Source organism: Pelodiscus sinensis, chromosome 3, assembly GCF_052426305.1.
Source record: "Pelodiscus sinensis isolate ZL-2025 chromosome 3, ASM5242630v1, whole genome shotgun sequence".
Classification (NCBI taxonomy): Eukaryota; Metazoa; Chordata; order Testudines; family Trionychidae; genus Pelodiscus; species Pelodiscus sinensis.
In genome coordinates, this window is record NC_143054.1 from 7,103,268 (window position 1) to 7,118,620 (window position 15,353).

Consider the following 15,353-nt stretch of genomic DNA (forward strand, 5'->3'; position numbering starts at 1 on the left):
CTTTGTGACAACAAAAGGGGCTGGGTAACCATAGGAACGGAGCTCTGCAGAATAGAGAAAATAGTAGGCGTATCAAGGCCAAACCTACATTATGGGAAACAATGTGTGAAAGGTGCTACTAAATACACAAACATCAAAACACGTACACACTTCTTCACACTTTACTGCGAGAAAAAGATTTTTTACTGTATTTGTACACTCAAACTTAAAAACCTCATAGGCCCAATTATATCCCTTACAATAACAGTTTTACATCTTAAGAATGTCCATATTGGGTCAGAACAAAGGTCCATCTAGGTCAGTATCCTGTCTTCCAACAGTGACCAATGACAGATGCCCCAGAGGGAATGAACAGAACAGGTCATCATCAAGTGATCCCTCTCTTATCACCCTTTTCATACCTCTGACAAAGAGGCAAGGGACACCATTCCTATTCATCCTGGCTAATACCTATTGGAAGACCTAACCTCCATGAATTTATCTAGTTCTTTTTTGAACCCTAAGGGAAGAGCAGAGGCAGAGCCTGCATTGGCTGGGAACTGAACCCAGATTGCTGAGAAGGCAGCCATGCTACCCATTACGCTTCCAATGCTCACATGAATATACTTTTATGGTGTTGATTATAGTTACATGAATATGAAACTGGTAAGAGTGAGCACTCTGCTTCCACTGACTTCAGTGGGAGCTGAGGGTGTTTATCTCAGGAAGAAGCTCAGAAGATTGCAGAATTGGGCCATACATAGGAATACATTGCCTTAAAGCTTCAGTACACACAATTTAATCTCCACACACAATACCTCACAGAACATGCAATACAAGATCAGGGATCCAGTTTCTTTTTTTTCTTTTGAATAAATAATAACTTATTTTAGAGACAGTTCTTGAAGCCTTAAGAAGTGTGGCATTCCAAGTCAGCAAAATGCAGTGCACTGCCGAGAAATGCAGAGTTCTTCCATTTTCAGTGTCTAAAAAGCACTCAAAGAATCTAGAGTAGGTGTGTCACAAGAAGCTGCAAGCGAGTGTTATATTTGGTCTGCTAGGAAGGATGGGAAATAGGCATAGTATCCTCAGTGAGTAGAATTACACGTTAGACCTCCCTTGTTCAGCAGCTTCAGGACCTGACTGATCCTGAACGAGGGGATTTGCCCGACCAGGGGAGGTCCCTCTCCTCATGGCCCATGCTGCCCCCGGCTAGGGCTCCAGCCTGGCCTTGCTGCTGTCCCAGTCCCCCGGGGCTCTCTAGCTGCTGCCAGGGCCAAAGTGCCACAGCCAGAGCTCTGCAACCGCTTGGCTCCATGGCCAGGACCAGAGTTCTGCAGCCAGGACTGGGGCCGGAAGGCTGAAGCTCTGTGGCCAGAGCCGGGACCAGAGGGCTGGGGTGGAGGGGCAGAAGCTCATGGCCAGAACTCCCTGGCTGCTGCTGGGGCTAGAGCTTCCCGGCCACTGGAGCCAGAACTCCCATTTATGCTGCCTGCTCCCTCAGCCCCCCACACTGAGCTCCAGGCTGAGTTGCCAGTCCCCCCTACCATGTTCCTGTCCTGCCGCCAGACCTCCCTGTTCCTGGGCTCTGCAGTCCTGGACCATCCATGGTCAGTGCCAGACCAGAGAGTCCTGGTCAAGGGAAATACAACCTGTACAAGTCCCCAACACTCTTTCTTTTTTTCAGGTGGCAGAGTACAAAACAAGCATGAGGGAGGGAATGCATAAACAAACAATAAGCATGTCTGAGACAAAAACTTGAGCATGATCCTCAGCATTTTTATAATGAATTTAGCTATGTGGTCTCTCTCAAACACAGAGGACTAAAAAATTTGTTCAAAAACAAATCCATTAAACCACCATCTTGTCTGCCTTCAAGTCCATTAAAACTCACTTCTTTGATAGGCTGTAATTTACTGTATGCACTATTAATGGTACAGCAGATGGTAAATTGTGATTAGTTTTGACCAGCTAAGAACTGCCTACATCTTATTTGTAATCCTATCTTCTTTATTCAAAACCTTCAGAGGGGTAGCCAAGTTAGTCTGTAACTGGAAAAACTTAAAAAGCAGCTAATAGTCTAGCAGCACCTCAAAGATTAACAAAGCATGTAGATGATATCATGAGTTTTCATGGGCACAACCCACTTCTTCAGATGACTGAAGTATTAAAAGTCTAGAACCAAGAATAAATAATGGAAGGTGTTGGGGCGGGGGATACGAGTGAGGAAGGAGGGTGAGCATGCAGGGATAGAAGGGAAGCAAATTGTAAGAAATCCAGTTTGAATTTAGTATGAAAAACAGGATAAAAATCCCATCTAAATTCCACAAATTGTTAGAGATAAGCCACAGATGGTCTAGTCATCATAACAAATATAACCTGCATTGGATTATAGTGCACAGTGGGAGAATACTCAAACTGATCTAATCAATTCTTACATGCTTTCTTGTAAGTCTAAATTCTCTTCAGAAGCAAAAAGTGGAATTGCTAAATTTATTTTTCATCTATAAAGTAAAATCTGAAGATCTACATACCATTCCATTTTTTATTGTTTTTTAAAAAAACCTTTGGAGTAAGTCTGGAACATACTGATCATCTCATTAACAAAATAGGAAACGCCATGCGGTTACAATACTACTGTAGTATCAAGAAACTGCCAAATTCATTCTATGCTGTGGCCCTTTGTTGAGGGAGAGCATAATCTCTAACATTTATCCACATTTCTGAAGTGAGCTAGAGATTTTTCTCCAAGACCAATGAGAGTCTTCATAGCTCAGTCCTTGTAATTGCTTTAAATTTTACCACTGCTCTTAGCATACTAGTGATCTAAAGAAATTCACAAATGTGCAGGAAAGGAGAAGGTAGCCCAAGAAGTTAGCCCCCTGCACTCCCTAGAAGTGGAAGCAATTTGATTTTTTTTTTGAGAGACAGATTTAAAGATTTACTTGAATATTACACTCAATTAATATAAAGATTTCTCTCCTAATAGAGAAAAGCTGTGAGTGTTGTGGTGAGACAGGACAGGAAAAGGAATGGAAGGGAGGGGTCACCATCCTTTATGGCAAGTGTTGGGAATCTTTTTTGGGCCAGGAGCCGCTAACCCATAGAAAAATCAGTTGGGGGTTGCACTCAAGCAAAAACAAAAACAAACCCCACAATCCTCATTGAGGTGGCCCCCAAATGAGAAAGACATTCTTCACATTCCCCTCACACACCAGAACCTTGAAGGGCCCAGGCCCAGATTTTGTGTGCGCTAGCCCAATGAGGGGGCCAGAGCACCAGTGCGGGGGCTCCCCCCAGCACTGAAGAGTCGAGCCTTGGGGGTTGGATCCAGACAAGCCAGGGGCCACATCAGACCCTTGGCCTTAGGGTCCCCACCTCTGCTTTATGGCATTGCAAGGAACACTACAAGACATCACTACATTCAAGTAATAATTTTAAAAAAATCTGTTAGCCCATGGCCATGACTGACACCATTTGACTACATTTTATGTAAAACAATCATTTGACTATTTGAAATAAGTTTGTGTATGTGTTCCAACTTTCCTAACAATTCTTTTTAAGTCTCTGCCAGATGCTGCAGAATTAGCCACAGGACAGAGCAGATCCATCTGTCTCCATGACCCTGAAAACAAGTCTATTGTGAATAGAAGTTGTTTAAGATGCAGATCATCCTACTTTAAATTGCTTTCTTAAATAAAACCAATGATCTTCATTTGCTTACAGTAAATTGCAGTCCAAAAGACCTTATATCCATTAATACCCAAATTTTGTTTCTATATTTGCAGTTTAATCTCAATGCAAAATACTATCCTCTTCCTTGCATACGGGAAGGCACAAACAAGCCAGGAGTACATTTTCCAGTCTTCCTTCATCTGTGAACAGTGCCTTTATTTAAAAAAATATCTTAAAATGAGCTTTTCCCCCCCCCCACAATCCCTCATATTTTGAAGATTTTAATCACAGTTGTGCAATAAGAATTTATGTAGAATTTTATAATCCCAAATAGAGAGTCTAAGAGACCAGAATACAATATGACTGAAGTTATTCTTTAGAAAATCTACAGCATTCCAATGGGATAAAGAATGCTGATTGGTCAGGAGAAGGAAACCAAGGCCATGATTTCAAAACCAGACAAGTAGAGTTGTGTGGAGATTATCAGAGCACCCAGCAATCTGAATATGTAAAACCTTTAATTTGTCTAAGACAAAGGTCTGCTCATCACCCTACCACTCTTCCTTGCAGCACTGAAAATTTTAGCTTTAGACACCTCACCAGTTCCCCTACATCAGGGGTGGGCAATAGTTTTTGAAAAGGTGCCATTTGAAAAATTTTGAAGTAGTTGCAGGCCACCCTGGAGGTAGGTGGGCAGAATGGGAGGGGCGCTGAAAGAGATCCCACCTCCCATGCAGCTTCCAGGCATCACGTCAGCAGGGGGTGGGAGCTGTGAGCCCTTTCAACTCCTGCTATTTCAAGGGCTCCCTGCTCCAGGCCTCACTGCTAGTGTGTTGCCTGGGAGCTGGGACTCAAGAGCCCTTTTAACTGCTTCTATTTAAAATGCTTGCGCCTTCCTGCGGCTGTTTCCTGACAGCTGTCGAGTCACACGAGCCCTTTAAATATAACCAGTTGAAAGGGCTCGCACATCCCAGCTCCCAGGCAATGCATTAAGGGGCGGGGCCAGGAACTGCCATGTGGCCTGGGTAAAAGAGCTAGGCAGGCCAAATTTGGCCCCCTGATAGGCTCTTGCCCATCTCTGCCCTAAATTATGCTGGTCTTCTCCTTGGATCATGCCTTTCTATGTCATTTAGTGTAACTGCTCAGATTAAACTGAGATTCCACACATCTCACAATGCAAGGTAATCTTCACTTTTTCTGTTACACCACTTTAGCCTGAAACTAGTGTGCATTCTAGTTCCATCAGGTTTAGTACTCCAATTCTGAATAGACTCCTGGGTTACTGCCTCAGTAACAGCCTCTCATCCTCAACTGCTTCCATCTTCTGTGACAGGCATCAGAGAGGTAGCCCTGTTAGTCTGTTTCAGCCAAGAAACAAGGAGCACCAGCTCCTGCCTGCCTTCCCTTGCATCTGTGAGAGGCAGCAAGGAGGGGCAGGTGGGTCCATGGAGTCAGCATGTGCAGAGGGCTTGCTTGAAAGCTGGCTCCTCATCTGTATTGGCTCCCATCTGCTCCCCCATCACCCTCTGTGCTGCTGCCTCTCTATTAGAGGTACTCATATGCTTTGTCCACCTATGAAGGTAGAGTGCTAATGTGTCATTAGTATGTTGCTCAAAAGAGCTGAGAAGGTTTCACTGAACAGATAGGCTGTACCTTAATCTTTGTAAATTCTTGTTTCCAGAGGTTTAAGGCTAGCCATTCTGGAAGGACACTAGAAGCCTGAGGGCAACCTTATATTAACTAAATTTAGAGGCATTTAATCTAGCTGTGTACATGTCATACTACAGATTGTGTAATTGTGAATTGAAGGCTGTAGAATCAGCTTGATTAGGGATAAGGATGGAGACTTGAGAGGAAGAATGGACTGCTGGTAATTCACAGTCAAATCCATACAACCAGCCTATGTCCTAACTTTGATTACAAATGCTAAATTGCATTAAAATTATAGTATTTTGCTAGTCACATTTAGATGTGAAAAATAAACTACCATACGATAACTCTTTCCCAAATGAGAATGAGATGATCCATGGCATCATGCATGATGATTATCCACGATTTAATATGTTAGTGCAATCCACACAAGGCAGGAGTTCTAAAATTTTTCCTAAAAACATGGATCCACTACCAGCATTTCACTTACAGGAACTGATACAAATGAGGGGAAAAAAATCCACAAACTGTGTACAGACACATTTTCTGCATTTTCAGACATAAAGAGCTTTGAATACATAAAAATATTGGTTGTTCTAAAATAGTACACACATTTACAATTTGCACATGAATAATTGGTACTCATCAGTGCTGGACAGCTCCTAGTGGCGATGCTCAACAATTTGGACAGCTCAACGTGACCAATATGATTTAATCCAGAGCAGCACAGCACATAAGGGTTTTTTTTTAATTACTATTATTATTTATTTAAATGTGCTTTGAAAAGTGTTTGCCAGTTAGGTGCATAATCCAATGCCCACAAATAGATTTATTTTTCTTAATATTGCAAATTAGTAAACTATTCACAGTATGCAAATTTAGAGAAATCTATTCAGTTTACCATTGCTCCATTTAGGAGAGAAGATATAACAATTTTCACCTTGGTCTAATATTTAAGAGTGGACTTGGACAGATATTTTGCTGTAATAGGTGGCATGTGTCAGCAGTCAAAATAACCAATTCAGCTAAGAGATCCTTTATGACAGAATTACCTTCTAGTCCCTTGAATGAATAAACTCTTCCCCCGTCCCCTTCCAGATTTCAAAAGGCCTTATTGAAGGAGCAGAGTAGGAAGCTTATGGCTTTATCTTTCCTGAGAGTAAACAGGAGGGGAGGATACAATCACAGTTCCACAAATTCTTAAGGTTTCATTTATCATCCAGTCTGTAATGTATCCATTTTCCTTTTTTCAGTCAGGATGATGCAAACAGACACACAAATCCAGTCACAAAAACATGGATTATCTTGTCTTTACTTTATGGTTATGATAAAGGCTATTCAAGGAATGAAACGGAGCATAGTTCCACATGACAGTCTCATAAGTGAGCCAGGAAAGTATCTAAAGGAAATCACTGTAAGGTGAATATGACCTACGAAACTCCTGGTGCCCATTGTCAAAGGCACAAGACTCTCTGGATCTAGCTTCTATAGCAGGGGTCGGCAACCCCTGACGTGTATGCCACAAGTAGCACATGAGCAGACTTACTGGCACACTGGGCGGGAGCTCAGCCCAACCCCTCCTCCCCACATAGCGGGGAGCCAGTGCTGTGGCTCCAGCCTCAGCCACACAGCTGCAGACTGAAAGTACCAGCTCTGGCTTCCTATTGAGGGAGGGGGTGAAGGAGAGGCATATGCATGTTCCTGGCACTGCTTTCTGCTTTGGGAGTTGGTGGGAGTGGGGGTGTGGCAGGGCCTGACCAGCAGAGCTGGAACTAGGCAGCTGGCATATGTGGTGCATAAGGGCCAGGGCTGTGCCATGCTACTCCCAGTGGGCTCTGTGCGGGAGCAGGGAGCCCCTTTCCCAGCACCCCACTGCACCTAGCTGGGCTGGAGCCAGCCTTGGGCTCTGCCTGCCCCATCTCCAGAGCTGCAGCCTGCAGGCAAAGGGCTGGGCCGGGCACAGAAGAGACTCTGCCCTCCTCTCCCCTCCCCCCTTCCTCTCCTTGCCCCAGTGTTGCAAGTCCTAGGACTGCTGCTCTGCCAGTGAGTGTGCTGGGGGCACAGGGATGTGGGGACAAAAGGGGAGGGTGAAAAAGGATATGGTGGCAGAATGGGAAGGGGCAGAGATTGCACTGAGGGGCATGGTGCAATGCAGGGGATCAGGCTGCGGGGACAAGGAGGGAATCATGGGGCTGAGTGAAGCCGGAGCAGAAGGAAGATGTGAGGGGGGATACAATTTTACTTTGCAGAAACTGCACTTTCTTTAGTCCCCACTTCTTTGCCTCCCTCCCCAATTAGCTATTTGGCTGCATTCTCACCCTCTCACCTTTTCTGTGTTACTACCCCAACTCCCTCCTGTCCCCAAACTCCCTCTTGTACCCCATCCCACACCCTCTCCTGCCATCCAACTCTCTTCCAGATCCTACCCTCCTCACCCTGTCTTGCTCCCCACCTCCCACAGATCCTGCATCCATATCCCACTCGCTAGCAGCTGTCCCATACCTTGAATGCCTCATTTTTGTTCCCACCCAAGAGCCTAACAGGGTCCACAAAATCCACTAACTCTGGAACCCCAGAAAAGTAAATCTGGCCTATGGGAAGCACTGAACCTCAGCGTTTCCTGTTCCTTCTCCTCACCCTGTGGGGACGAAGAGTGAAGTATCGCAGCTGGGGACCATATCAGTGAGGGTTGGGGGCTTTGGGAAGAGATTTTTTGCTTCTCATTTGTGTGGTCCCCAACTGATTTTTCTGTGGAACAGTGACCCCCAACCTAAAAAAGGTTCCCCACTCTTGCCATAAGGAAAACATTGAAAGCTTGTGTATTGGACATAATATTTTATTTTATTTAAAATGAAGTTTGATAAACTAACATGAGAAAGTTAAAACACTTAATCTGTTTAATAATTTAAATTAAACTGTTCTCCCTAGCTGCAGCACTAGCAAAATAGCTCCGGCGTGATTATGTAATTAAGGGTGAGTTTCCATTAGCAACTGGTAGTCCATGGAAAGGTTTGCATTAACCCAGGTAGTCCATAGGGCATGCAGTGGAGAGAGCCTATTTCCTCCCCCACTCCCCCGGAAGAGTGGATGGCCCAGGGCAGGAGGATTAAATCTTGGCATGTCACTTCAGAAAGGCTGCTAACCCGTTCTACAGTTTGTCAAAGGATGCCATGTAAGATTGCTACTGAAAGCCTGCATCACACTGATCATCACTGAAAAATGTGGAGAGAGTAATGCTTAAGCTGAGGCCTGTCACCAGAAGATGAGAATCACATCCTGCCTCAAAAAGAAATTTCTTTAACTGTTCATCTGGTTATATGTGTATTAAGTATTGAATACTTTACAATGAATGCCTAGTCTGAACAAAATGCTTAGTCAAGTGATTTCCCAGGAGATATTCCATACTGGAAGAGAAAGAAGATGTTCAAATGTATGTAATTGATTAACCATATAACTGCTGAAAGTTTCAAGGGTTACATGCAGGACAGCAGCTGGTTCCTGCCTGCCATCCTGCTCCCAGAAAGCCAGCTGCTGCTCCGTGGTGCTGCCTCTGTATCAGAGGGTATGTCTACATTGCAGTGTTTTTCTGGAATAATGTCCATTATTCCGGAAAAACAATACTTGCGTCCACACTGCAATTGTGTTCTTTCAACAAAAAGTCGAAAGACGGAAGGCTTTTTCTGACGGCGATAAACCTCTTTCTACGAGGAAGAACACCTTTCCTGAAAAGTTTTTTCGGAACAAGGCATGCGTGGACATGGAGGAGGAAGTTCTTTCAAAAAAGAGACTTCTAGGAAATAATACAGGTGCCCTGCTGGCCACTCTATCCACACTCATAACAACTCTATAGTTCCTGTCTCCTGGCAGCTCTTAAAGCTGCAGGCACCCGGGACAAGGCTTGTGGCAGAAAGCCTGCTCTGGGAGCTGCACCTCACCGCGTGGTTCACATTGCCACACTTTTCCAGACCCATGTCCCAGCCTTAAGCCCCTCCGAAAGCCCACTGGCCCTCACAGGGAGCATGTCCAGGGCTCCCAGGAGCCTGCGGGGGCACAAAAAAGCATGTACTATAGTTAATCAAGTGCAATAGTTATACATTTAAAAGAGGCAAAACATGGAATCAAATTCCATATAATAAAGTACTAATATTACCTGTTGGTATCACACAAAGAACACAATCTCACAGCTTAGATGGGACGTAGAGTGAGAGAAAAAAAAAAAGATAGGAACAATACCTTACACAAAATGCGAGAATAGGATTGTGTGTGCAATTCCTTCACAGTACTATTGGAAAGTCAACTAGCATTCAAACTCCCACTGACTTTGATCAAATTACAGCTAAGCTCTATGGAAGAGAATTACTGAGACACTGTGAATGGTAGGACAAAAGAGTCCTAATAGTCAAACAAGGGGGCAGTAGAAAAGACTCCCAAGTGATGGTGCTTCAACCTTCTACAAGAGATATTCACGAACAGATCAGGCAAATTAGCAGGAATGATCGTTATACTATAAATGAATATACTGCATGAGGTACTGCAGTCCTACAAAAAGCTGGGGGAGAGGCAATCAAGGCAGATAAATCTAGACAAGACTAGCTGGGTTATTCTATAGGTAAAGAATAGTAAGGTACCTTTACAATATCAAAAAATGTTTAAGTTTACCAATCTGTCTGCTGGGATACCGAACAGAAGAAGATCAAAAGGAATGATTTGCCAAACAAATATTATTGTAACCTGAGAAAGCAACATAACTACACGACTAGCTGGGTCCACGACTAGCTACACGACTAGTTTGTGAATTTATTCAACAGAACAATGGACAACACAACCTGTACTAACTAAGGATGCAAACATATTCTTCCATCCAACCACAGAACGTCAGAAGAATTTATTTTTGTAACTATGTCCTCCACTGGTTGTTTAGCATTACTGTATAAAAGTAGTTTATTGAAAAGTGCTTAAAACTACCTTTTGATGACATTTCAAATATGCACTCTCAATAGGCCAAAAATATGTAAAGCTTGAACCCTTGAGTACTTTTGAATGCAAAGAGATGTAATTATTGTTCATGTATGCATGAATGTGGTTACATATTTGTAGTAATTCTTATAAGTACATTTTATGGAATATTTGTAATGCAAACGGAATGTGGACACTTTACACTTTTCAAAATAATAAGACAACAGGCAGAATACTGAAACAAATACATATTTTATATAACTCTCCTTCTCATCAATTCCAACTACAAAATAATCGCATGATCAATTAAAGGCCTACAAACAAACATATTTTTGAAAGAAAGACTAATTCTTACCTCCATTGCTAATGCTGCTGTTTGCTGGTCATAATGATTCAAAAGATTAGGCATAAAAGTGGTATTGTAAGGCAGGTCTTGACACATCCTCAAGATGATGGGCTCACAAGAAAACAGACTGTGTCCACTTGAATGCCCCACCAAAACATCCAAGAACAAAAGAGTGCAGATCAAGCTAGTTGCCATCCTTGAACATGTGAATGGGAGCCAGTTACTGAGACCTGTCAGATTACTCAATGTAAACTTTCATATACACATGTACTGAAGGTTTAGCTTTAATACCAATATTTTTGCTGCTTGTTTGTTAAGATTCTTCAAAAATTGAAATAAAATTTGTGCTGACAGAGTCTTATTCACTCAGTCCATCAGAAGACTTCAGATACAGATGGCACATCTCTTCTTTTCACATTATATACATTGTATTAGGTGAATGTGTCAAGTTGATTAACCACATTCCCACAGGATAGAATCCATCCTAGTGAAACAGAGCTGAGCTGTACTTCTTTTATGAAACAGCCTAAAAAACAAACAAACAAACAAACCAGTAAACCCAATATAGTTCAGTTAACTTCAAAATTAAAACTTTAGTTCATTAATATACAACAATATTAGCAGAACACAAATAAATTATTCTCTACAAGACCAAAAGGGCTAATGTTCCAAAAATAGCCTGCTCTTTCAACAGGGAAGGAAGCAAAGTATAAGTGCCAGTGTTTCTATGTGATGAATCCTAAATAATTACAGACACATTAAGGCCTAGTCTATATTAAAACTTGCAACAAGCTAGCTACAGCACTCAGACGTGTAAAAAAATCCACACCTCTGAGAGCACAGCCATGCTGATGACCTAAACTCTGGTTGAGTCAGTTAGGTCAATGGAAAAATAGTTCAATGGACTCTGCCATTGTTACTCACAAAGGCAGAGTTCCCACCTGCAACTGAATTTACAAATTTGGAACCGTAATTCTTCAGAGAGCAACTGAGTTTTCTATGTAGTTATTTTTAGCAGAATATTTACAAGTGTTCACAGATGAAACATTTAAATTGATCAATTTTTAAGTTTTGGATTTTATTTCTCTAAGCAATTCAATACATACAGTGATAAATCTCAAGCAGACTAATTTTGAAAGAAAAATAGTTATTCTTTATTCAAGATAATCTAATTGAATTATGTTGCAGGACTGCTCAAATCAGCTACTTATGTTTTAAGATTAAGCTGGCCTGTGACTCAACAGTCGCGCTCATGCCTATTCCCTGGAAGAACCTTTAGCCACACCGAGCAGATGAGCTGGAATATAAAAGAGTAGACATAGAAAGGGCCCTTGGCAACAGAGTTTTAGAAGAGAAACAAGTGGAGACAGTAGAGGATTGGCTGCCCTAGTACTACCGCTTCTGCTACCTAGCACTCTAAGCAGCTTCAGACTGTGCAAAAGCCTCTGCTCTGAGGCATCAGCATATCAAATGACACCATAGTGCTGTTGCCTCAGTAAGCCTGGGAACCAAGGCAACAGCAGCAGGGAACTACTTCAAGCACTGATGCATAGACACAGAGGCACTGGATTCCCTCTAGTCAAGGTCTCCCAACATGACTTCATTCTCTTATACAGAACTGTCCCGTCTGTAGGATGATTCAGGGTGACCGTCCAGGCCCCTTGTTTTGAAGGGGCCCACATCAGTATGATCTCCTACAATGAATTAACCAACTACACAACAACAACAACAACAATCCATAGCACAAGTAGGGTTTTTACATAGATCTTATGTCGCTAGACAGTTATATAAAACTGAGAGAAACTATTTGCAAGGCCAGAACTGTAGTTAAACTGACACTAAAGCTAGAGCTAACAGATTCAGAATTTATAACCTGAACTATCCATACCTTTAAAAGAAAAACGCTTAAGTAAAACTAAAATGCAGAAAACATAAGGACTGCAATATGAAAAGCCAAATATGTCCCTGTACCCCAACTGTGAATTCTAATAGTTTTAAACTAGAATCAAGAGTTAGAAGTAGCTGATTTATGCTTTGGTATAAGGATGTTAAATTGCAGTTAACTGACTAGTGAAGTTGACGATGGAATTTCCATTGACTACTCCCGCATTCCTCCTCTGAATCCTACAAGAGCTCCCGAATGGGGGAGGGATAGCTCAGTGGTTTGAGCATTGGCCTACTAAACCCAGGGTTGTGAGTTCAATCCTTGCGGAGGCCATTTAGGGATTTGGGGCAAAAAATTCATCAGGGATGGTACTTGGTCCTGCTGTGAAGGCAGGGGACTGGACTCAATGACCTTGCAAGGTCCCTTCCAGTTCTAGGAGATAGGCAATCTCCATTATTAATGTGGAATTCCACATGCAGCCTTGGGAGCCAGCTTTGAAATGTACAAGAGTCCCCAGCGAGGGCTCTTGTGCGTTTTAAAGCCACAGTGCCCTCATGGAGCCCAGGGTCAGTGGGGGACTCCACGGCTGATCCCAGGTTCTGAGTGGCATTTCCCTAGAACCTGGGGTCAGCTGAAATGTCACGTGGAGCCCAGGATCATCTGGGGAGTCCCAAGCTGACTCCAGGCTCCACAGCGCTGCCCCTTTGAAACGCCGAGATGGCGTTTTAAAGGGGCAGTGCCACACAGCTGAGCTGGGGATCTGCTGTGTGGCAGCTGCCTCTTTGAAACACCGCCCTGATGTTTCCAAAGGGCAGCGCCATGGAGCCCGGGGTCAGCTGGGGAAACCCCAGCTGACCCCGGGCTCCATGGCACTGCCCCTTGGAATGCTGCTTCCACATTTCAATGGGGTAGCGTGCACAGTTGATCCCCTTTGAAATGCCAAGGCAGCAAAAGGAGGAAGGGGGGAGTCAACTAGTCCTTAACATCCTTACTTTGGTATAGACAAGAATAAGTACAATTTTCCATTTCCTGGAGGCAATATTTCTGACCACACTAGCTTTTTTTGTTCATCAGACGTATGAAACATACAAAATATACTTGCACACACATTCATCTATTTTAGTGATTGCATCAGGAGGCACCAACCCACCTATCTTGAGACGTTAGAGAAACTGTAGGCCAGAGGATCTGGAAATAGCAAGTTGGCCAGTTAGTTGTGGACTTCAAAAGACTAACTATAACCACATGCAATTTGTCCCTTGTATCAAGTCTTAGTAAGAATATTATTACATACATCTTAGATGACGGGTACCAACTCTTTAAGCATAAAAGTCATATTAAAAATAAGTTTCACAATTAACAGTGCCAGAGAGATCAAGAGCAAGCATATTTAAGGAATGGGAAGACTGCACAGATGGATGTGTTCCTGGAGCACAAACACAAAGAGGAATGCAAAGGAAGTATTTTCAGTATGAGACTTAGCCTCACCAATCCAGTTACCAGGGAAGAAACACAAAGTATTCCTCACTCCCTATCAGTCTACTCGGATTCCTGACAGAGGACTAAAACTGTATTTCCCCCTTTATACATATACTCCTTCAAGTACAACTATTGGGGAACATCACCACAACTTCAGACTCCCTCCCCACAGCCACTTCTGATACAGGAAGAATGTGGGGGGAGGGCACTCCCAACAGTCCACTTTAATTACAGTCAGGGGTACAGAAACCACAAGGCAATTTTCTCCTACTCCACTACATCCCCTCCCATTTCAATAAGATACGGAAGACACCCACCACACACCTTCCCCCATTGCAGTTACAGAGAGGAGAGAACACACTATATCCCCCCTCATTCTAGTGTTAGAATGAGGGAGGGGGAACCAAACTATATTTTCCCCATACACTCCATTTCAATTACAGACTAAAGAGGGGGGACCCTGCCACATACTCTTCCCCCAACCTACTCAGAGTCTCTCCCCTCCACACTCCATTGTGGGTCCAGGTGGGGTGGGGCCGGGGTGGAAGGGAGAAGCTCCCCATCAACACACCGCAGCCTCCAGAAAGAGGGTGATTTCTCCCTCTTCTTTCATGTCTGGGAGATTTAGGGGAGGGGGACATGGAGCAGTTCACCTGCCATCTCTCAGCTCAGTCCCCTCCTACCCCAGCTGCACTCCTGTCCCCAACCCCAGGTGTCATCCTACCCTGGGGCTTTCCTGCCCCCCCCAGTCTCCCTCCTACCCCGGGTGCACTCCCCCCACCTCAATCCCCCTCCTATCTCGGGTGCGCTCCCGCCACCTCCCACCATCCCAGCTGTGCTCCTGCCCCCAACCCCAGGTGTCCTCCTATACTGGGGCTTTCCTGCCCCCCCCCCCAGTTCCCCTCCTACCCTGGGACTTTCATGCCCCCCCCACCTCCAGTCCCCCCCCCACCCTGGGTGCGCTCCCGCCACCACCCCACCCCAGTCCCCCTCCTACCTCAGGTGCGCTCCTGCCCCCCCACCCCAGTCCCCCTCCTACCCCGGGTGCGCTCCTGCCCCCCCGCCCCAGTCCCCCTCCTACTCCGGGTGCGCTCCTGCCCCCCCCGCCCCAGTCCCCCTCCTACTCCGGGTGCGCTCCTGCCCCCCCCCGCCCCAGTCCCCCTCCTACTCCGGGTGCGCTCCTGCCCCCCCCCGCCCCAGTCCCCCTCCTACTCCGGGTGCGCTCCTGCCCCCCCCCGCCCCAGTCCCCCTCCTACTCCGGGTGCGCTCCTGCCCCCCCCCGCCCCAGTCCCCCTCCTACTCCGGGTGCGCTCCTGCCCCCCCCCGCCCCAGTCCCCCTCCTACTCCGGGTGCGCTCCTGCCCCCCCCCGCCCCAGTCCCCCT

General features: G+C 44.8%; 1 protein-coding gene across 4 annotated transcripts in view; it reads right to left on the reverse strand.

Moving 5' to 3' along the window:
* FZD3 (frizzled class receptor 3) overlaps window positions 1-15,353 on the reverse strand; it is an 88,585-nt gene that overhangs the window by 72,809 nt on the left and 423 nt on the right. For 3 of the 4 annotated variants that reach the window (XM_075923277.2, XM_075923276.2, XM_075923271.2), the window contains exon 2: window positions 10,616-11,132. In XM_075923277.2, the coding sequence (XP_075779392.1) occupies window positions 10,616-10,801 (186 nt within the window). In that variant the 5' untranslated portion in view covers window positions 10,802-11,132. Of the gene's footprint in view, window positions 1-10,615; window positions 11,133-15,353 lie in introns of those variants that run through there. The other variant, XM_025181488.3, reaches the window with a different exon arrangement.